This window comes from Bombina bombina, chromosome 3, assembly GCF_027579735.1.
Source record: "Bombina bombina isolate aBomBom1 chromosome 3, aBomBom1.pri, whole genome shotgun sequence".
NCBI classification, from domain to species: domain Eukaryota; kingdom Metazoa; phylum Chordata; class Amphibia; order Anura; family Bombinatoridae; genus Bombina; species Bombina bombina.
In genome coordinates this window covers 2062220-2089139 of record NC_069501.1, presented here as the reverse complement: position 1 = coordinate 2089139, position 26920 = coordinate 2062220, and the positions used below count along the sequence as shown (strand labels likewise).

Sequence of the window (26920 nt, the reverse complement as noted above, 5' to 3'; positions counted from 1 at the left end):
ATAAAGCACAACTTACTTCACCACCTCCACAGGAGGCAAAGTTTGTAAAACTGAGGTATGAGTGAGGTGGGAGGTGTATTTATAGGCATTTTGAGGTTTGGGAAACTTTGCCCCCTCCTGGTAGGAATGTATATCCCATACGTCACTAGCTCATGGACTCTTGCCACTTACGTGAAAGAAATGTGAGGTCAGTGTGTGTGTGTGTGAGAGATGTGAGGTCAGTGTGTGTGTGTGTGTGTGTGAGAGATGTGAGGTCAGTGTGTGTGTGTATAAGAGATGTGAGGTCAGTGTGTGTGTGTGTGAGAGAGATGTGAGGTCAGTGTGTGTGTGTGTGAGAGAGATGTGAGGTCAGTGTGTGTGTGTATAAGAGATGTGAGGTCAGTGTGTGTGTGTGTGTGTGTGAGAGAGAGATGTGAGGTCAGTGTGTGAGATATGTGAGGTCAGTGTGTGTGTGTGTATATAAGATGTGAGGTCACTGTGTGTATGTTTGAGATGTGAGGTCAGTGTGTGTGTGTGTGTGAGAGATGTGAGGTCAGTGTGTGTGTGAGAGATGTGAGGTCAGTGTTTGTGTGTGAGAGATGTGAGGTCAGTGTTTGTGTGTGAGAGATGTGAGGTCAGTGTGTGTGTGTGTGTGAGAGAGAGAGATGTGAGTGTGTGTGAGAGATGCGAGGTCAGTGTGTGTGTGTGTGTGTGTGTGTGTGAGAGATGTGCGGTCAGTGTGTGTGTCAGAGATGTGAGGTCAGTGTGTGTTTTAGAGATGTGAGGTCAGTGTGTGTGTGATAAATGTGAGGTCAGTGTGTATGTGATAAATGTGAGGTCAGTGTGTATGTGATAAATGTGAGGTCAGTGTGTATGTGATAAATGTGAGGTCAGTGTGTGTGTGAGATATGTGAGGTCAGTGTGTGAGAGATGTGAGGTCAGTGTGTGAGAGATGTGAGGTCAGTGTGTGAGATATGTGAGGTCAGTGTGTGAGATATGTGAGGTCAGTGTGTGTGGGTGAGAGAGATGTGAGGTCAGTGTGTGTGGGTGAGAGAGATGTGAGGTCAGTGTGAGTGAAACATGAGATTAGTGTGTGTGTGAGAGTTGTGAGGTCAGTGTACATGAAAACACACTAATCTCATGTTTCACACCCACTGACCACACATCACACACATCTCATGTTTCACACCCACTGACCACACATCACACACATCTCATGTTTCACACCCACTGACCTCACATCTTTTTCACACACGCACACACTGACCTCACATCTCTCACACGCACACACTGACCTCACATCTCTCACACACACACACTGACCTCACATCTCTCACACACACACACTGACCTCACATCTCTCACACACACAAACTGACCTCACATCACACACACACACACAAACTGACCTCACATCACACACACACTGACCTCACATCACACACACACTGACCTCACATCACACACACACTGACCTCCCATCACACACACTGACCTCCCATCACACACACACTGACCTCCCATCACACACACACTGACCTCCCATCACACACACACTGACCTCCCATCACACACACACTGACCTCCCATCACACACACACTGACCTCCCATCACACACACACTGACATCCCATCACACACACACACTGACCTCCCATCACACACACACTGACCTCCCATCACACACACACTGACCTCCCATCACACACACACTGACCTCCCATCACACACACACTGACCTCCCATCACACACACACTGACATCCCATCACACACACACTGACATCCCATCACACACACACACTGACCTCCCATCACACACACACTGACCTCCCATCACACACACACTGACCTCCCATCACACACACACTGACCTCCCATCACACACACACTGACCTCACATCACACACACACTGACCTCCCATCACACACACACACTGACATCCCATCACACACACACACTGACCTCACATCACACACACACACTAACCTCACATCACACACACACACTAACCTCACATCACACACACACACACACACTGACCTCCCATCACACACACACTGACATCCCATCACACACACACACTAACCTCACATCACACACACACACTGACCTCACATCACACACACACACTGACCTCACATCACACACACACACTGACCTCACATCTTTCACACACAAACTGACATCACATCTCTCACACACACACACTGACCTCCCATCACACACACACACTGACCTCACATCACACACACACACTGACCTCACATCACACACACACACACTGACCTCACATCACACACACACAAACTGACATCACATCTCTCACACACACACACTGACCTCCCATCACACACACACACTGACCTCACATCACACACACACTGAACTCACATCACACACACACACACACTGACCTCACATCACACACACACACACTGACCTCACATCACACACACTGACCTCACATCACACACACTGACCTCACATCACACACACACACACTGACCTCACATCACACACACACTGACCTCACATCACACACACACACACACACACACTGACCTCACATCACACACACACACACACACTGACCTCACATAACACACACACACACACACACTGACCTCACATCACACACACACACTGACCACGCATCACACACACAATGACCTCACATCACACACACAATGACCTCACATCACACACACACACACACTGACCTCACATCACACACACACACACTGACCTCACATCACACACACACACACACTGACCTCACATCACACACATAACACACACTGACCTCACATAACACACACACACACACACACACACTGACCTCACATCACACACACACACTGACCACGCATCACACACACAATGACCTCACATCACACACACAATGACCTCACATCACACACACACACTGACCTCACATCACACACACTGACCTCACATCACACACACACACACTGACCTCACACACACACACACACACTGACCTCACATCACACACACACACTGACCTCACATCACACACACACACTGACCTCACATCACACACACACACACACACTGACCTCACATCACACACACACACTGACCTCACATCACACACACACTGACCTCACATCACACACACACTGACCTCACATCACACACACACTGACCTCACATCACACACTGACCTCACATCACACACACAATGACCTCACATCACACACACACACTGACCTCACATCACACACACACACACTGACCTCACATCACACACACTGACCTCACATCACACACACACACACACACACACTGACCTCACATCACACACACACACTGACCTCACATCACACACACACACTGACCTCACATCACACACACACACTGACCTCACATCACACACACACACTGACCTCACATCACACACACACACACACACACACACACACACTGACCTCACATCACACACACACACTGACCTCACATCACACACACACACTGACCTCACATAACACACACACACACTGACCTCACATCACACACACACACACACCTCACATCACACACACACACACTGACCTCACATCACACACACACACACACACACACTGACCTCACATCACACACACACACACTGACCTCACATCACACACACACACACTGACCTCACATCACACACACACACACACTGACCTCGCATCACACACACAATGACCTCACATCACACATTGACCTCACATCACACACATACACTGACCTCACATCACACACACACACTGACCTTGCATCACACACACACACTGACCTCGCATCACACACACACACTGACCTCGCATCACACACACACACTGACCTCACATTACACACACTGACCTCACATTACACACACACACACACTGACCTCACATCACACACACACACTGACCTCACATCACACACACACACTGACCTCACATCACACACACACACTGACCTCGAATCACACACACACAATGACCTCACATCACACATTGACCTCACATCACACACACACACACACCTCACATCACACACACACACTGACCTCACATCACACACACACACACACACTGACCTCGCATCACACACACACACACACACACTGACCTCGCATCACACACACACACACTGACCTCGCATCACACACACACACACTGACCTCGCATCACACACACACACTGACCTCACATTAAACACACACACACACTGACCTCACATCACACACACAATGACCTCACATCACACACACACACACTGACCTCGCATCACACACACAATGACCTCACATCACACATTGACCTCACATCACACACACACACACACCTCACATCACACACACACACACACACACTGACCTCGCATCACACACACACACACACTGACCTCGCATCACACACACACACACTGACCTCGCATCACACACACACACACTGACCTCGCATCACACACACACACACTGACCTCGCATCACACACACACACACTGACCTCACATCACACACACACACTGACCTCACATTAAACACACACACACACTGACCTCACATCACACACACACTGACCTCACATCACACACACACACACACACACTGACCTCGCATCACACACACAATGACCTCACATCACACACACACACACTGACCTTGCATCACACACACACACTGACCTCACATCACACACACACACTGACCTTGCATCACACACACACACTGACCTCACATCACACACACACACTGACCTCACATCACACACACACACACACACACACACTGACCTTGCATCACACACACACACTGACCTCGCATCACACACACACACTGACCTCGCATCACACACACACACTGACCTCACATCACACACACACACACACACTGACCTCACATCACACACACACACACACACACACACACTGACCTCGCATCACACACACACACTGACCTCGCATCACACACACACACTGACCTTGCATCACACACACACACACTGACCTCACATCACACACACACACACACTGACCTCACATCACACACACACACTGACCTTGCATCACACACACACACTGACCTTGCATCACACACACACAATGACCTCACATTACACACACACACACTGACCTCACATCACACATTGACCTCACATCACACACACACACACACCTCACACACACACACTGACCTCACATCACACACACACACACACTGACCTCGCATCACACACACACACACACTGACCTCGCATCACACACACACTGACCTCGCATCACACACACACACACTGACCTCACATCACACACACACACTGACCTCACATTAAACACACACACACACTGACCTCACATCACACACACACTGACCTCACATCACACACACACACACACTGACCTCGCATCACACACACACTGACCTCACATCACACACACACACTGACCTCACATCACACACACACTGACCTCACATCACACACACACACTGACCTCACATCACACACACACACTGACCTCACATCACACACACACACACACTGACCTTGCATCACACACACACACTGACCTCGCATCACACACACACACTGACCTCGCATCACACACACACACTGACCTCACATCACACACACACACACACACACACTGACCTCGCATCACACACACACACACTGACCTCGCATCACACACACACACTGACCTCGCATCACACACACACACACACACTGACCTCGCATCACACACACACACACACTGACCTCGCATCACACACACACACTGACCTTGCATCACACACACACACACTGACCTCACATCACACACACACTGACCTCACATCACACACACACACTGACCTTGCATCACACACACACAATGACCTCACATTACACACACACACACTGACCTCACATCACACACACACACACAATGACCTCACATCACACACACACACACAATGACCTCACATCACACAAACACACACAATGACCACACATCACACAAACACACACACTGACCTTGCATCACACACACACACACACACACTGACCTTGCATCACACACACACACACACACAATGACCTCACATCACACACACACACACAATGACTTCACATCACACACACACACACACAATGACCTCACATCACACACACACACACACACACAGAATGACCTCACATCACACACACACACAATGACCACACATCACACAAACACACACACTGACCTTGCATCACACACACACACAATGACCTCACATCACACACACACACACACACAATGACTTCACATCACACACACACACACAATGACCTCACATCACACACACACACAATGACCTCACATCACACACACACAATGACCTCACATCACACACACACACACAATGACCTCACATCACACACACACACACACACAATGACCTCACATCACACACACATCACACATTGACCTCGCATCTCAAGCACACACACTGACCTTGCATCACACACACACACACACAATGACCTCACATCACACACACACACACACACAATGACCTCACATCACACACACACACACACACAATGACCTCACATCACACAAACACACACACTGACCTCGCATCACACACACACACACAATGACCTCACATCACACACACACACACACACAATGACCTCACATCACACACACACACACACAATGACCTCACATCACACACACACACACACACACACACACACACACAATGACCTCACATCACACACACACACACACACACACACAATGACCTCACATCACACACACACACACACACACACACACAATGACCTCACATCACACACACACACACAATGACCTCACATCACACACACATCACGCATTGACCTCACATCTCACACACACACACACACACACACACACACAATGACCTCACATCACACACACACACACAATGACCTCACATCACACACACATCACGCATTGACCTCACATCTCACGCACACACAAATCTCATGTTTCACATACACTAACCCCACATCTCCCATAAACTATAAACATCTTTAGTTTTGAAAACATTTTTACTTTATAGCATTTGTTTCACAAACTTCTGCCCAGTAGTGTCTATAAGGAAATAAAATCACTGACACTTACCTATTCCATGAAAGACACGCGATATAGCTCTGCCGTTAAAGCGTTCCTCTTGGTGAATTGAAAGGAAGAGACGGACATCAGCTCGTACCTGATCCTTCCAGTCCTGTGCCTGAGACAAGATGTGAGATATATATATATATATAGTGTTCCTGTACACAAGCATCCATAAGTATTTTTTAACCTTTGGAAAATAACACACACAAATATATATATATATATATATATATATATATATATATACATATATACACATATACACACAGACACCCCCCCACAAACACACACAAATATATACATATATACACATAAACACACAGACACCCCCCCACAAACACACACAAATATATATATATATAGACACGCCCACATACACATATACACAGTCGTATGCAAAAGTTTAGGCACCCGTGACAATTTCTATGATTTTCATTTATAAATAATTGAGTGTTTGGATCAGCAATTTAATTTTGATCTATTAAATAACTGAAGGACACAGTAATACTTCAGTATATACACACATACAAATTTATATACAGTGGGACCTCGTTTTACGAATTTAATTCGTTCTCTGGGACGTTTCGTATTGCGAAAAATTCGTAAACCGAAACACGGTTTCCCATAGGAATGCATTGAAAACCAATTAATGCATTCCGGAGGTGAGAAAAAAGTCAAATAAAGGCTCCAAAACCTGCTGCAAAAGGCTCCAAAAGGCTCCACAACTTGCTGCAAATGGCTCCAAAAGGCTCAACAACTTGCTGCAAATGGCTCCAAAACCTCTCCAACACCTCCACACTGCTACCCACACTTCAGTATGCAGGGGCAAACCGGGACACTTGTTTCATATTGCGAAAAAAATTCGTAAACCGAGGGGCAAACTGGGACACTTGTTTCGTATTGCGAAAAAAATTCGTAAACCGAGGGGCAAACCGGGACACTTGTTTCGTATTGCGAAAAAAATTCGTAAACCGAGGCAATTTTTTTAAAGAATTTTCATTCGTAAACCGAATTTTTCGCTTACCGAGTCGTTCGTTAACCGAGGTCCCACTGTATATATATACATAAATATATATTAAAGTGCAGGAGAAGATCAGCACACACCATCAGATAAGCAACAGACCGGTGCTCTTCAAATAGATCATACAAATCAACTGGAAATCCGGACCTAATGTTCATCCTAATGAGCACTCAGGATAAATGTTAATCATCTTTATTCCATAACTACAAGAGCCTTGTTCACATGGAGACAAATAGAATTTACATTACCCACCAAACACACCCTTATAAATACCCCTATGTGTTACCTTAATTGCAGCAGGGACCCGGGAAACAAATTCCAAATCAGCAGCACCTGCCTTTGCAATAGACATATATATGTCAACCGAGTGCGACCTGTTGGCATAGCAACCACAATAAACATACTGTCATACACAGCATAAGCCGCGTTCGGCAAGCGCCTCCAGCAACATCAGTCCCAGCGCTTCCAACTTGCTGGTAACGCTGGGAGTGAGAAAAGCAAGCGTCTGAGCTCCCTATGATGCGGATTGGGAGCATTTTCTTAACGCTACCAAAACCGTGATGTTTCCAAGAGCCACATTATCACTCAGGGGATTTAACTGGCACTGGGTCTCGGTGCGTCTATAATCGTATAGATATGCGAGTGAAGCGTCCTCCAATGGCACAAAGATTCAACGTCATCACTATGTGCGGTAGCTATGGTGGCATAACAACCAGTGTGTTGTAGCGAGGTTGGCATTGTTTCACAGGACCCCGTGTGCAATATCTGACTATATACAAAATCTAACAATAAAACAATGTACCCTATACAATCCATTTCTTATGTGCATATAAAGTTACTTATTATCATCACTTTGTGTAAGGCATTCAACCCAAATAGGCACATTACAAAAACTCTTATAAAAAGAGCAAAGATGAATAGGGTAATACATTAAAATATGTCATTTCTCTAAGGATATGATAGAAACCTTATTTAAAAAAGAGAAGAGCCCCACAGTCCTATTTATAGAAACAGCTGTAAATCTAGTATTGAGCCCTCTTGGTGACAAAGTGTCCAGCATGTGTATCCATCTGGATTCCAATCGAAGTAGAGCAGTCGCTCTGTCACCACCCCTGGTGGCCTTTGGAATGTGGTCAATCAGTATAGTCCTCAATGAGGACACTCTGTGTCCTGCCTGCTGAAAGTGCCTTGCTACGGGTTGGTCAGACCTCCTTTGTCATTAGCTTGACAGATCACCGGCCTGTGGTTGGCAAGTCTTTCTCTGAACGAGATTAGAGGACCCCCTGGGAGACCAAATGTCTCCAGGATAGGGTTAATTTTTTTCCAACACTGTAATTTACCTGGACAAGATTCTAAGACCATTTGTAGAGAAATCAAATTTGTTTATCAAAGACACTAATGATTTCCTGGGTAAATTGCAATCATTGGACCTACCCTCTGGAAAATATATAATTTTTAGTTTGGATGTTTCAAGCCTTTACACATCCATACCTCACACCAGTGGGATAGGAGTGGTGGAATATACATTGACCCAGTCTGAGACATATGGTCAACAAGAAATTGACTTTATTTTAAGACTCCTTGAGATTGTTTTACACTGTAATTTCTTTCTTTTTCAAGATCAATATTTAAAAAAAAAATGAAACAATCTTACCAGAATCTTTGCCGTGGAACAGGAACACGGCCCTTCAAGTGTGACAGGTTAGTAGCCTTGCTCCTGACATGGACTTGAGTGCAGAAAGCAGGCAAAGAAACTCGTCAATGCTGATTGCTTGTGGAGCTGTTAATATGAGTCGGGATGGTTTCGCAGAAAGACTGTCCCTGCATCACCGGATTCTAACTTTCACCCATGCTCTCACTGAGAGGCTGACAGGACTACTTAAAACTCCAGTCCCAATGCGAAGAGTACTACCCTCCATAAGAGACTACTCCAAATTCTCGGCTCTTCTCTGCCATCCTCCTGTGACGAAAGGCAAAGAATGACTGGGGGATGAGGGAAGTGGGGGAGGTATTTAAGCCTTTGGCTGGGGTGTCTTTGCCTCCTCCTGGTAGCCAGGTTCTTAATTCCCAACAGTAATGAATGAAGTTGTGGACTCTCCTCCCCTTTAGATGGAAATTCAATGCTTTAGCTCCACCTAGTGGTTACTTATATTATTACATCATAAATGCACGTTATTAAAGCATAACCATGTGAATTAAAACACATTCATCTATTTAGTTAAAAAGTTAAAACCAAGTATAAAATTTACACATTTCCTATTTACATCCATCATGGTATTTGCAAAGTATCAGAATCAATCTCCAGCCCTCCTATTACCAAAACACTCACCAGTCAAATTCACGGTTTAACCCCTTAGGGTACATTGTATCTAGGTGATAGATCAAATACATCTCCTTTTTATTGAGAATGGCAGTTCTATCACCCCCTCTTCTGGGTATTTTTATTTCCTCTATTATTTGAAATCTTAATTGACTGATGTTATGTCCACGAGATCTGTCCCTCCCCTGCAGGTGACACAGACAGGAGGGAGCTATAGGACATGAGCTCTGTCCTTCCCCTGCAGGTGACACAGACAGGAGGGAGCTATAGGACATGAGCTCTGTCCCTCCCCTGCAGGTGACACAGACAGGAGGGAGCTATAGGACATGAGCTCTGTCCCTCCCCTGCAGGTGACACAGACAGGAGGGAGCTATAGGACATGAGCTCTGTCCCTCTCCTGCAGGTGACACAGACAGGAGGGAGCTATAGGACATGAGCTCTGTCCCTCTCCTGCAGGTGACACAGACAGGAGGGAGCTATAGGACATGAGCTCTGTCCTTCCCTGCAGGTGACACAGACAGGAGGGAGCTATAGGACATGAGCTCTGTCCCTCCCCTGCAGGTGACACAGACAGGAGGGAGCTATTGGACATGAGATCTGTCCCTCCCCTGCAAGTGACACAGACAGGAGGGAGCTATAGGACATGAGCTCTGTCCCTCCCCTGCAGGTGACACAGATAGGAGGGAGCTATAGGACATGAGCTCTGTCCCTCCCCTGCAGGTGACACAGACAGGAGGGAGCTATAGGACATGAGCTCTGTCCCTCCCCTGCAGGTGACACAGATAGGAGGGAGCTATAGGACATGAGCTCTGTCCCTCCCCTGCAGGTGACACAGACAGGAGGGAGCTATAGGACATGGGATCTGTCCCTCCCCTACAGGTGACATAGACAGGAGGGAGCTATAGGACATGAGATCTGTCCCTCCCCTGCAGGTGACACAGACAGGAGGGAGCTATAGGACATGAGCTCTGTCCCTCCCCTGCAGGTGACACAGACAGGAGGGAGCTATAGGACATGAGCTCTGTCCCTCCCCTGCAGGTGACACAGACAGGAGGGAGCTATAGGACATGAGCTCTGTCCCTCCCCTGCAGGTGACACAGACAGGAGGGAGCTATAGGACATGAGCTCTGTCCCTCCCCTGCAGGTGACACAGACAGGAGGGAGCTATAGGACATGAGCTCTGTCCCTCCCCTGCAGGTGACACAGACAGGAGGGAGCTATAGGACATGAGCTCTGTCCCTTCCCTGCAGGTGACACAGACAGGAGGGAGCTATAGGACATGAGCTCTGTCCCTCCCCTGCAGGTGACACAGACAGGAGGGAGCTATAGGACATGAGCTCTGTCCCTCCCCTGCAGGTGACACAGACAGGAGGGAGCTATAGGACATGAGCTCTGTCCCTCCCCTGCAGGTGACACAGACAGGAGGGAGCTATAGGACATGAGCTCTGTCCCTCCCCTGCAGGTGACACAGACAGGAGGGAGCTATAGGACATGAGCTCTGTCCCTCCCCTGCAGGTGACACAGACAGGAGGGAGCTATAGGACATGAGCTCTGTCCCTCCCCTGCAGGTGACACAGACAGGAGGGAGCTATAGGACATGAGCTCTGTCCCTCCCCTGCAGGTGACACAGACACGAGGGAGCTATAGGACATGAGCTCTGTCCCTCCCCTGCAGGTGACACAGACAAGAGGGAGCTATAGGACATGAGATCTGTCCCTCCCCTGCAGGTGACACAGACAGGAGGGAGCTATAGGACATGAGATCTGTCCCTCCCCTGCAGGTGACACAGACAGGAGGGAGCTATAGGACATGAGCTCTGTCCCTACCCTGCAGGTGACACAGACAGGAGGGAGCTATAGGACATGAGCTCTGTCCCTTCCCCTGCAGGTGACACAGACAGGAGGGAGCTATAGGACATGAGCTCTGTCCCTCCCCTGCAGGTGACACAGACAGGAGGGAGCTATAGGACATGAGCTCTGTCCCTCCCCTGCAGGTGACACAGACAGGAGGGAGCTATAGGACATGAGCTCTGTCCCTCCCCTGCAGGTGACACAGACAGGAGGGAGCTATAGGACATGAGCTCTGTCCCTCCCCTGCAGGTGACACAGACAGGAGGGAGCTATAGGACATGAGCTCTGTCCCTCCCCTGCAGGTGACACAGACAGGAGGGAGCTATAGGACATGAGCTCTGTCCCTCCCCTGCAGGTGACACAGACAGGAGGGAGCTATAGGACATGAGCTCTGTCCCTCCCCTGCAGGTGACACAGACACGAGGGAGCTATAGGACATGAGATCTGTCCCTCCCCTGCAGGTGACACAGACAGGAGGGAGCTATAGGACATGAGATCTGTCCCTCCCCTGCAGGTGACACAGACAGGAGGGAGCTATAGGACATGAGCTCTGTCCCTTCCCTGCAGGTGACACAGACAGGAGGGAGCTATAGGACATGAGCTCTGTCCCTCCCCTGCAGGTGACACAGACAGGAGGGAGCTATAGGACATGAGCTCTGTCCCTCCCCTGCAGGTGACACAGACAGGAGGGAGCTATAGGACATGAGCTCTGTCCCTCCCCTGCAGGTGACACAGACAGGAGGGAGCTATAGGACATGAGATCTGTCCCTCCCCTGCAGGTGACACAGACAGGAGGGAGCTATAGGACATGAGCTCTGTCCCTCCCCTGCAGGTGACACAGATAGGAGGGAGCTATAGGACATGAGCTCTGTCCCTCCCCTGCAGGTGACACAGACAGGAGGGAGCTATAGGACATGAGCTCTGTCCCTCCCCTGCAGGTGACACAGACAGGAGGGAGCTATAGGACATGAGCTCTGTCCCTCCCCTGCAGGTGACACAGACAGGAGGGAGCTATAGGACATGAGCTCTGTCCCTCCCCTGCAGGTGACACAGACAGGAGGGAGCTATAGGACATGAGCTCTGTCCCTCCCCTGCAGGTGACACAGACAGGAGGGAGCTATAGGACATGAGCTCTGTCCCTCCCCTGCAGGTGACACAGACAGGAGGGAGCTATAGGACATGAGCTCTGTCCCTCCCCTGCAGGTGACACAGACACGAGGGAGCTATAGGACATGAGATCTGTCCCTCCCCTGCAGGTGACACAGACAGGAGGGAGCTATAGGACATGAGCTCTGTCCCTCCCCTGCAGGTGACACAGACAGGAGGGAGCTATAGGACATGAGCTCTGTCCCTTCCCTGCAGGTGACACAGACAGGAGGGAGCTATAGGACATGAGCTCTGTCCCTCCCCTGCAGGTGACACAGACAGGAGGGAGCTATAGGACATGAGCTCTCTCCCTCCCCTGCAGGTGACACAGACAGGAGGGAGCTATAGGACATGAGCTCTGTCCCTCCCCTGCAGGTGACACAGACAGGAGGGAGCTATAGGACATGAGCTCTGTCCCTCCCCTGCAGGTGACACAGACAGGAGGGAGCTATAGGACATGAGCTCTGTCCCTCCCCTGCAGGTGACACAGACAGGAGGGAGCTATAGGACATGAGCTCTGTCCCTCCCCTGCAGGTGACACAGACAGGAGGGAGCTATAGGACATGAGCTCTGTCCCTCCCCTGCAGGTGACACAGACAGGAGGGAGCTATAGGACATGAGCTCTGTCCCTCCCCTGCAGGTGACACAGACAGGAGGGAGCTATAGGACATGAGCTCTGTCCCTCCCCTGCAGGTGACACAGACAGGAGGGAGCTATAGGACATATAGTCTCTCTCTTCCCTGCAGGTGACACAAACAGGAGGGAGCTATCGGCCAGGGGGTAACACAATCAGGAGGTAGATAAGAGATATTTTCAGATATAAAACTGGGTTTTTACCTTGCAGTGACTCAGATCCTCCTGATCATCGACATCACAGTCGTCTATTCCGTCCTTTTTCTCAAAGTACTTGAGTAACAGATCCTTTAGTTCTGCGCTGCGCTCAGCACTAATCTTCTCCGCACACGAGCTGCTGGTCCTATATGCCACCCTGTGTAGATGTGATACAAGTAAGGCAGAGATTGTGTTACAGAGGAGATCCCTTGTTCCTGCTAATGCTTCCCTCGCCTTGGTAAGGACACAACATATTTTATGTAACACTTTAATGTCACAAGTATGAAACGCACAATAACTGCTTTGTAACATTTGTCTAAGGGCCAGATTACGAGTAGAGCACAAATTAATGCTCCTGCTTGAGTGTTAATTGTGCTAGACGTAAGACTTTTGCGCTCGCCAGGTTGCGCTTGTGTCATGAGTTGAAAGTAAACAGTTTTCACTCTTGCGCTAACCCGACGAGTCTACACTTTACCAATAGATGTGGATCTACACTTTACCAATAGAAGTATCTGTTCTGTGTATATGAGATCAGATATAGTGAGGTCTATACTTTACCAATAGATGTATCTGTTCTGTGTATGAGATCAGATATAGTGAGGTCTACACTTTACCAATAGAAGTATCTGTTCTGTGTATGAGATCAGATATAGTGAGGTCTACACTTTACCAATAGATGTATCTGTTCTGTGTATGAGATCAGATATAGTGATGTCTACACTTTACCAATAGAAGTATCTGTTTTGTGTATGAGATCAGATATAGTGAGGTCTACACTTTACCAATAGATGTATCTGTTCTGTGTATGAGATCAGATATAGTGAGGTCTACACTTTACCAATAGATGTATCTGTTCTGTGTATGAGATCAGATATAGTGAGGTCTACACTTTACCAATAGATGTATCTGTTCTGTGTATGAGATCAGATATAGTGAGGTCTACACTTTACCAATAGATGTATCTGTTCTGTGTATGAGATCAGATATAGTGAGGTCTACACTTTACCAATAGATGTATCTGTTCTGTGTATGAGATCAGATATAGTGAGGTCTATACTTTACCAATAGATGTATCTGTTCTGTGTATGAGATCAGATATAGTGAGGTCTACACTTTACCAATAGATGTATCTGTTCTGTGTATGAGATCAGATATAGTGAGGTCTACACTTTACCAATAGATGTATCTGTTCTGTGTATGAGAGATCAGATATAGTGAGGTCTATACTTTACCAATAGACGTATCTGTTCTGTGTATGAGATCAGATATAGTGAGGTCTACACTTTACCAATAGATGTATCTGTTCTGTGTATGAGATCAGATATAGTGAGGTCTACACTTTACCAATAGAAGTATCTGTTCTGTGTATGAGATCAGATATAGTGAGGTCTACACTTTACCAATAGAAGTATCTGTTCTGTGTATGAGATCAGATATAGTGAGGTCTACACTTTACCAATAGAAGTATCTGTTCTGTGTATGAGATCAGATATAGTGAGGTCTACACTTTACCAATAGATGTATCTGTTCTGTGTATGAGATCAGATATAGTGAGGTCTATACTTTACCAATAGATGTATCTGTTCTGTGTATGAGATCAGATATAGTGAGGTCTACACTTTACCAATAGATGTATCTGTTCTGTGTATGAGATCAGATATAGTGAGGTCTATACTTTACCAATAGAAGTATCTGTTCTGTGTATGAGATCAGATATAGTGAGGTCTATACTTTACCAATAGAAGTATCTGCTCTGTGTATGAGATCAGATATAGTGAGGTCTATACTTTACCAATAGAAGTATCTGTTCTGTGTATGAGATCAGATATAGTGAGGTCTACACTTTACCAATAGATGTATCTGTTCTGTGTATGAGAGATCAGATATAGTGAGGTCTATACTTTACCAATAGACGTATCTGTTCTGTGTATGAGATCAGATATAGTGAGGTCTACACTTTACCAATAGATGTATCTGTTCTGTGTATGAGATCAGATATAGTGAGATCTACACTTTACCAATAGATGTATCTGTTCTGTGTATGAGAGATCAGATATAGTGAGGTCTACACTTTACCAATAGATGTATCTGTTCTGTGTATGAGATCAGATATAGTGAGGTCTACACTTTACCAATAGAAGTATCTGTTCTGTGTATGAGATCAGATATAGTGAGGTCTACACTTTAACAAATAGATGTATCTGTTCTGTGTATGAGATTAGATATAGTGAGGTCTATACTTTACCAATAGAATTATCTGTTCTGTGTATGAGATCAGATATAGTGAGGTCTACACTTTACCAATAGAAGTATCTGTTCTGTGTATATGAGATCAGATATAGTGAGGTCTACACTTTACCAATAGATGTATCTGTTCTGTGTATGAGATCAGATATAGTGAGGTCTACACTTTACCAATAGATGTATCTGTTCTGTGTATGAGAGATCAGATATAGAGAGGTCTATACTTTACCAATAGATGTATCTGTTCTGTGTATGAGATCAGATATAGTGAGGTCTATACTTTACCAATAGATGTATCTGTTCTGTGTATGAGATCAGATATAGAGAGGTCTACACTTTACCAATAGATGTATCTGTTCTGTGTATGAGAGATCAGATATAGAGAGGTCTACACTTTACCAATAGATGTATCTGTTCTGTGTATGAGAGATCAGATATAGTGAGGTCTACACTTTACCAATAGAAGTATCTGTTCTGTGTATGAGATCAGATATAGTGAGGTCTATACTTTACCAATAGAAGTATCTGTTCTGTGTATGAGATCAGATATAGTGAGGTCTATACTTTACCAATAGATGTATCTGTTCTGTGTATGAGATCAGATATAGTGAGGTCTACACTTTACCAATAGATGTATCTGTTCTGTGTATGAGATCAGATATAGTGAGGTCTACACTTTACCAATAGAAGTAACTGTTCTGTATATGAGATCAGATATAGTGAGGTCTACACTTTACCAATAGAAGTATCTGCTCTGTGTATGAGATCAGATATAGTGAGGTCTACACTTTACCAATAGATGTATCTGTTCTGTGTATGAGATCAGATATAGTGAGGTCTATACTTTACCAATAGATGTATCTGTTCTATGTATGAGAGATCAGATATAGAGAGGTCTACACTTTACCAATAGATGTATCTGTTCTGTGTATGAGATCAGATATAGAGAGGTCTATACTTTACCAATAGATGTATCTGTTCTGTGTATAAGATCAGATATAGTGAGATCTACACTTTACCAATAGAACTATCTGTTCTGTGTATGAGATCAGATATAGTGAGGTCTACACTTTACCAATAGATGTATCTGTTCTGTGTATATGAGATCAGATATAGTGATGTCTACACTTTACCAATAGAAGTATCTGTTCTGTGTATGAGATCAGATATAGTGAGATCTACACTTTACCAATAGATGTATCTGTTCTGTGTATGAGATCAGATATAGTGAGATCTACACTTTACCAATAGATGTATCTGTTCTGTGTATGAGATCAGATATAGTGAGGTCTACACTTTACCAATAGATGTATCTGTTCTGTGTATGAGATCAGATATAGTGAGGTCTATACTTTACCAATAGATGTATCTGTTCTGTGTATGAGATCAGATATAGTGAGGTCTACACTTTACCAATAGATGTATCTGTACTGTGTATAAGATCAGATATAGTGAGGTCTACACTTTACCAATAGATGTATCTGTTCTGTGTATGAGATCAGATATAGTGAGGTCTACACTTTACCAATAGATGTATCTGTTCTGTGTATGAGATCAGATATAGTGAGGTCTACACTTTACCTATAGATGTATCTGTTCTGTGTATGAGATCAGATATAGTGAGGTCTATACTTTACCAATAGAAGTATCTGTTCTGTGTATGAGATCAGATATAGTGAGGTCTATACTTTACCAATAGATGTATCTGTTCTGTGTATGAGATCAGATATAGTGAGGTCTATACTTTACCAATAGATGTATCTGTTCTGTGTATGAGATCAGATATAGTGAGGTCTACACTTTACCAATAGAAGTATCTGTTCTGTGTATGAGATCAGATATAGTGAGGTCTACACTTTACCAATAGATGTATCTGTTCTGTGTATGAGATCAGATATAGTGAGGTCTACACTTTACCAATAGATGTATCTGTTCTGTGTATGAGATCAGATATAGTGAGGTCTACACTTTACCAATAGAAGTATCTGTTCTGTGTATGAGATCAGATATAGTGAGGTCTACACTTTACCAATAGATGTATCTGTTCTGTGTATGAGATCAGATATAGTGAGGTCTACACTTTACCAATAGCTGTATCTGTTCTGTGTATGAGATCAGATATAGTGAGGTCTACACTTTACCAATAGAAGTATCTGTTCTGTGTATAAGATCAGATATAGTGAGGTCTATACTTTACCAATAGATGTATCTGTTCTGTGTATGAGATCAGATATAGTGAGGTCTATACTTTACCAATAGAAGTATCTGTTCTGTGTATGAGATCAGATATAGTGAGGTCTACACTTTACCAATAGAAGTATCTGTTCTGTGTATGAGATCAGATATAGTGAGGTCTATACTTTACCAATAGAAGTATCTGTTCTGTGTATGAGATCAGATATAGTGAGGTCTATACTTTACCAATAGAAGTATCTGTTCTGTGTATGAGATCAGATATAGTGAGGTCTACACTTTACCAATAGAAGTATCTGTTCTGTGTATAAGATCAGATATAGTGAGGTCTACACTTTACCAATAGATGTATCTGTTCTGTGTATGAGAGATCAGATATAGTGAGGTCTATACTTTACCAATAGACGTATCTGTTCTGTGTATGAGATCAGATATAGTGAGGTCTACACTTTACCAATAGATGTATCTGTTCTGTGTATGAGATCAGATATAGAGAGGTCTACACTTTACCAATAGAAGTATCTGTTCTGTGTATGAGATCAGATATAGTGAGGTCTATACTTTACCAATAGATGTATCTGTTCTGTGTATGAGATCAGATATAGAGAGGTCTACACTTTACCAATAGATGTATCTGTTCTGTGTATGAGAGATCAGATATAGAGAGGTCTACACTTTACCAATAGATGTATCTGTTCTGTGTATGAGAGATCAGATATAGTGAGGTCTACACTTTACCAATAGAAGTAACTGTTCTGTATATGAGATCAGATATAGTGATGTCTATACTTTACCAATAGATGTATCTGTTCTATGTATGAGAGATCAGATATAGAGAGGTCTACACTTTACCAATAGATGTATCTGTTCTGTGTATGAGATCAGATATAGAGAGGTCTATACTTTACCAATAGATGTATCTGTTCTGTGTATAAGATCAGATATAGTGAGGTCTACACTTTACCAATAGAAGTAACTGTTCTGTGTATGAGATCAGATATAGAGAGGTCTATACTTTACCAATAGATGTATCTGTTCTGTGTATAAGATCAGATATAGTGAGGTCTACACTTTACCAATAGATGTATCTGTTCTGTGTATGAGATCAGATATAGTGAGGTCTACACTTTACCAATAGATGTATCTGTTCTGTGTATGAGATCAGATATAGTGAGGTCTACACTTTACCAATAGATGTATCTGTTCTGTGTATGAGATCAGATATAGTGAGGTCTACACTTTACCAATAGAAGTATCTGTTCTGTATATGAGATCAGATATAGTGAGGTCTACACTTTACCAATAGATGTATCTGTTCTGTGTATGAGATCAGATATAGTGAGGTCTACACTTTACCAATAGAAGTATCTGTTCTGTGTATGAGATCAGATATAGTGAGGTCTACACTTTACCAATAGAAGTATCTGTTCTGTGTATGAGATCAGATATAATGAGGTCTATACTTTACCAATAGATGTATCTGTTCTGTGTATGAGATCAGATATAGTGAGGTCTACACTTTACCAATAGATGTATCTGTTCTGTGTATGAGATCAGATATAGTGAGGTCTACACTTTACCAATAGATGTATCTGTTCTGTGTATGAGATCAGATATAGTGAGGTCTACACTTTACCAATAGATGTATCTGTTCTGTGTATGAGAGATCAGATATAGTGAGGTCTATACTTTACCAATAGATGTATCTGTTCTGTGTATAAGATCAAGATATAGTGAGGTCTACACTTTACCAATAGAACTATCTGTTCTGTGTATGAGATCAGATATAGTGAGGTCTATAATTTACCAATAGATGTATCTGTTCTGTGTATGAGATCAGATATAGTGAGGTCTACACTTTACCAATAGATGTATCTGTTCTGTGTATGAGATCAGATATAGTGAGGTCTACACTTTACCAATAGAAGTATCTGTTCTGTGTATGAGATCAGATATAGTGAGGTCTATACTTTACCAATAGATGTATCTGTTCTGTGTATGAGATCAGATATAGTGATGTCTACACTTTACCAATAGATGTATCTGTTCTGTGTATATGAGATCAGATATAGTGAGGTCTACACTTTACCAATAGAAGTATCTGTTCTGTGTATGAGAGATCAGATATAGTGAGGTCTATACTTTACCAATAGATGTATCTGTTCTGTGTATGAGAGATCAGATATAGTGAGGTCTACACTTTACCAATAGATGTATCTGTTCTGTGTATGAGATCAGATATAGTGAGGTCTACACTTTACCAATAGATGTATCTGTTCTGTGTATGAGATCAGATATAGTGAGGTCTATACTTTACCAATAGATGTATCTGTTCTGTGTATATGAGATCAGATATAGTGAGGTCTACACTTTACCAATAGAAGTATCTGTTCTGTGTATGAGATCAGATATAGTGAGGTCTACACTTTACCAATAGATGTATCTGTTCTGTGTATGAGATCAGATATAGTGAGGTCTATACTTTACCAATAGAAGTATCTGCTGTGTGTATGAGATCAGATATAGTGAGGTCTACACTTTACCAATAGATGTATCTGTTCTGTGTATGAGATCAGATATAGTGAGGTCTACACTTTACCAATAGCTGTATCTGTTCTGTGTATGAGATCAGATATAGTGAGGTCTACACTTTACCAATAGAAGTATCTGTTCTGTGTATGAGATATCAGATATAGTGAGGTCTATACTTTACCAATAGAAGTATCTGTTCTGTGTATGAGATCAGATATAGTGAGGTCTATACTTTACCAATAGATGTATCTGTTCTGTGTATGAGATCAGATATAGTGAGGTCTACACTTTACCAATAGAAGTATCTGTTGTGTGTATGAGATCAGATATAGTGAGGTCTACACTTTACCAATAGATGTATCTGTTCTGTGTATGAGATCAGATATAGTGAGGTCTATACTTTACCAATAGAAGTATCTGTTCTGTGTATGAGATCAGATATAGTGAGGTCTACACTTTACCAATAGATGTATCTGTTCTGTGTATGAGATCAGATATAGTGAGGTCTACACTTTACCAATAGAAGTATCTGTTCTGTGTATGAGATCAGAAATAGTGAGGTCTATACTTTACCAATAGATGTATCTGTTCTGTATATGAGATCAGATATAGTGAGGTCTACACTTTACCAATAGATGTATCTGTACTGTGTATAAGATCAGATATAGTGAGGTCTATAATTTACCAATAGATGTATCTGTTCTGTGTATGAGAGATCAGATATAGTGAGGTCTACACTTTACCAATAGATGTATCTGTTCTGTGTATGAGATCAGATATAGTGAGGTCTATACTTTACCAATAGAAGTATCTGTTCTGTGTATGAGATCAGATATAGTGATGTCTATACTTTACCAATAGATGTATCTGTTCTGTGTATGAGATCAGATATAGTGAGATCTACACTTTACCAATAGAAGTATCTGTTCTGTGTATGAGATCAGATATAGTGAGGTCTACACTTTACCAATAGATGTATCTGTTCTGTGTATAAGATCAGATATAGTGAGGTCTATACTTTACCAATAGAAGTATCTGTTCTGTGTATGAGATCAGATATAGTGAGGTCTACACTTTACCAATAGATGTATCTGTTCTGTGTATGAGATCAGATATAGTGAGGTCTACACTTTACCAATAGATGTATCTGTTCTGTATATGAGATCAGATATAGTGAGGTCTACACTTTACCAATAGATGTATCTGTTCTGTATATGAGATCAGATATAGTGAGGTCTACACTTTACCAATAGATGTATCTGTTCTGTATATGAGATCAGATATAGTGAGGTCTATAATTTACCAATAGATGTATCTGTTCTGTGTATGAGATCAGATATAGTGAGATCTACACTTTACCAATAGATGTATCTGTTCTGTGTATGAGATCAGATATAGTGAGGTCTACACTTTACCAATAGATGTATCTGTTCTGTATATGAGATCAGATATAGTGAGGTCTACACTTTACCAATAGATGTATCTGTTCTGTGTATGAGATCAGATATAGTGAGGTCTATACTTTACCAATAGAAGTATCTGTTCTGTGTATGAGATCAGATATAGTGAGGTCAACACTTTACCAATAGATGTATCTGTTCTGTGTATGAGATCAGATATAGTGAGGTCTATACTTTACCAATAGATGTATCTGTTCTGTGTATGAGATCAGATATAGTGAGGTCTACACTTTACCAATAGATGTATCTGTTCTGTGTATGAGATCAGATATAGTGAGGTCTACACTTTACCAATAGATGTATCTGTTCTGTGTATAAGATCAGATATAGTGAGGTCTACACTTTACCAATAGATGTATCTGTTCTGTGTATAAGATCAGATATAGTGAGGTCTACACTTTACCAATAGATGTATCTGTTCTGTGTATGAGATCAGATATAGTGAGGTCTACACTTTACCAATAGATGTATCTGTTCTGTGTATGAGATCAGATATAGTGAGGTCTACACTTTACCAATAGATGTATCTGTTCTGTGTATGAGATCAGATATAGTGAGGTCTATACTTTACCAATAGAAGTATCTGTTCTGTGTATGAGATCAGATATAGTGAGGTCTACACTTTACCAATAGATGTATCTGTTCTGTGTATGAGATCAGATATAGTGAGGTCTACACTTTACCAATAGATGTATCTGTTCTGTATATGAGATCAGATATAGTGAGGTCTACACTTTACCAATAGATGTATCTGTTCTGTGTATGAGATCAGATATAGTGAGGTCTATACTTTACCAATAGATGTATCTGTTCTGTGTATGAGATCAGATATAGTGAGGTCTACACTTTACCAATAGAAGTATCTGTTCTGTGTATGAGATCAGATATAGTGAGGTCTACACTTTACCAATAGAAGTATCTGTTCTGTGTATGAGATCAGATATAGTGAGGTCTACACTTTACCAATAGATGTATCTGTTCTGTGTATGAGACAAGATATAGTGAGGTCTACACTTTACCAATAGATGTATCTGTTCTGTGTATGAGATCAGATATAGTGAGATCTATACTTTACCAATAGAAGTATCTGTTCTGTGTATGAGATCAGATATAGTGAGGTCTACACTTTACCAATAGATGTATCTGTTCTGTGTATGAGATCAGATATAGTGAGGTCTATACTTTACCAATAGATGTATCTGTTCTGTGTATGAGATCAGATATAGTGAGGTCTACACTTTACCAATAGATGTATCTGTTCTGTGTATGAGATCAGATATAGTGAGGTCTATACTTTACCAATAGATGTATCTGTTCTGTGTATGAGATCAGATATAGTGAGGTCTATACTTTACCAATAGATGTATCTGTTCTGTGTATGAGATCAGATATAGTGAGGTCTACACTTTACCAATAGATGTATCTGTTCTGTGTATATGAGATCAGATATAGTGAGGTCTACACTTTACCAATAGATGTATCTGTTCTGTGTATATGAGATCAGATATAGTGAGGTCTATACTTTACCAATAGATGTATCTGTTCTGTGTATGAGATCAGATATAGTGAGGTCTACACTTTACCAATAGAAGTATCTGTTCTGTGTATGAGAGATCAGATATAGTGAGGTCTACACTTTACCAATAGATGTATCTGTTCTGTGTATGAGAGATCAGATATAGAGAGGTCTATACTTTACCAATAGATGTATCTGTTCTGTGTATGAGATCAGATATAGTGAGGTCTACACTTTACCAATAGAAGTATATGTTCTGTGTATGAGATCAGATATAGTGAGGTCTACACTTTACCAATAGATGTATCTGTTCTGTGTATGAGATCAGATATAGTGAGGTCTACACTTTACCAATAGAAGTATATGTTCTGTGTATGAGATCAGATATAGTGAGGTCTACACTTTACCAATAGATGTATCTGTTCTGTATATGAGATCAGATATAGTGAGGTCTACACTTTACCAATAGATGTATCTGTTCTGTGTATGAGATCAGATATAGTGAGGTCTACACTTTACCAATAGATGTATCTGTTCTGTGTATGAGATCAGATATAGTGAGGTCTACACTTTACCAATAGATGTATCTGTTCTGTGTATGAGATCAGATATAGTGAGGTCTACACTTTACCAATAGAAGTATCTGTTCTGTGTATGAGATCAGATATAGTGAGATCTACACTTTACTAATAGATGTATCTGTTCTGTGTATGAGAGATCAGATATAGTGAGGTCTACACTTTACCAATAGAAGTATCTGTTCTGTGTATGAGATCAGATATAGTGAGGTCTACACTTTACCAATAGAAGTATCTGTTCTGTGTATGAGATCAGATATAGTGAGATTTACACTTTACCAATAGATGTATCTGTTCTGTGTATGAGATATCAGATATAGTGAGGTCTACACTTTACCAATAGATGTATCTGTTCTGTGTATGAGATCAGATATAGTGAGATTTACACTTTACCAATAGATGTATCTGTTCTGTGTATGAGATATCAGATATAGTGAGGTCTACACTTTACCAATAGATGTATTGTCATGATTGCTTCCGTTCATCGCCGCGGCTCCCGGAACTTCTCTGTGTGTCTGACGTCATGTTGCTTAGCAACATGACGCTTTCTCTCACACCCCTCTGATGACGGTTACGCTCCTGCCCTTTAAATCACGGCGGGAGATCTGAATCTGGGCCCGTTTGTTTGTTTCTCTGGATTGTGAGTACCATATCAATTTTGTTCTTTTGTGTACCGACTTCTGCCTGCCTGACCAAGCCTCTTGCCTAATCCCTACTTGCTGATATTTGGATATTGACTTCTGCCTGCCTGACCTTGCCTGTAGCTTTTACCCTTTTGCTGATACTTGGATGCCGACTTCTGCTTGCCTGACCTTGTCTTTTGCCTATACCTTTTGCTGATATTTGGATGCCGACTTCTGCCTGCCTGACCTTGCTTTTGCCTTTACCTTTAAACCTTTTCTTTGATAAACAAAACCTGCTTAAGGGGACATTTACTTTTACAAGCTGCAAAAGAGAACTTTGCCTTTCTGTTTGTTATACACCTGTTTAAAAGGGACATTTACTTTTACAAGCTGCAAAAGAGAACTTTACCTTTCTGTTTGTTATACACCTGCTTAAAAGGAACTTTTACTTTTACAAGCTGCAAAAGAGAACTTTTCCTTTGTTTTACAAGCCTGCTAAAGAGGACCTTTTTCAGAAGCTTCAAGTAAGAGCATTTCCTTTTTGTTCTTTGTACTACTTAAAGGGACGTTTTATCCTTTGTGGCTTTCCTGCATTCTGGAACAATATTCATTTTTGTTATCTTCTAATCTGCTTCCTGAGTGGGTCACGTCCTGGATATTTCTCAGTGTGCTAGCGTGTGCTTTCAATTCACGCTAGCAGTTGGGTTACATCCCGGATTGATTCCAGAGCGGCTGACATTACAAACGGGCCATAAAAATGGACCCCACTGAATTATCTATGGCCGTGGCTCACCAGGGACAGCTCTTGGGTTCTCATGCCACTCACTTGCAGTCTCTGGACACTAAACTTGATCAAATTACTGCTCTATTACAAAATTTGGTTGCTACCGCACCTCCCAATCCTAATCCCAATCCAAATCCGATTGAGGCATTACCTCCTCCGATTCCTAACAATCAGTCTCAGGTACAACTAAGTCCCAGGATACCTCTTCCGGATAAATATGATGGGAATCCTGAAGAATGTAGAGGCTTTCTGAATCAATGCCGTCTTCATTTCCGAAATAGCCCTACTCTCTTTGCTACTGCCTCTTCTAGAATCACGTTTCTTATTTCCTTAATGAAAGGAAAAGCCTTGGCTTGGGTGTCGCCTTTGCTAGAAAAGAATGATCCTATACTGTTGGATGTTGATACATTTCTATCTACATTCTCAAACGTATTCGATAAACCTGGAAGGTCATCCGCTGCTGAAGCTACTCTCCTGGATTTACGTCAAGGAAATCAACCAGTCTCTCAATATGCAATTGAGTTCCGCACCCTTGCCTCTGAAACCACTTGGAATCAGGGAGCACTCAGAGCCGCTTTCCGTAAAGGACTTTCTGAGCGTCTCAAGGATGAATTGGTGTATCGTGAACTTCCAGAGTCCTTAGAAGCCTTAATAAATCTCTGTATCAGTCTCGACGCCAGGTTTCGTGAACGCCAACAAGAAAAGGATAGAA

At 42.9% G+C, this 26920-nt stretch overlaps 1 protein-coding gene across 1 annotated transcript in view; it reads right to left on the bottom strand.

Annotated features, from left to right (window-relative positions):
* LOC128652176 (ATP-dependent DNA helicase Q4) overlaps positions 1–26920 on the bottom strand; it is a 394067-nt gene that overhangs the window by 29623 nt on the left and 337524 nt on the right. The window contains exons 7-8 of the mRNA XM_053705114.1: positions 14285–14435; positions 7117–7225 (exon numbers count right to left, since the gene is read on the bottom strand). Coding sequence (XP_053561089.1) covers positions 7117–7225; positions 14285–14435 — 260 coding nt within the window. The remainder of the gene's footprint in view (positions 1–7116; positions 7226–14284; positions 14436–26920) is intronic.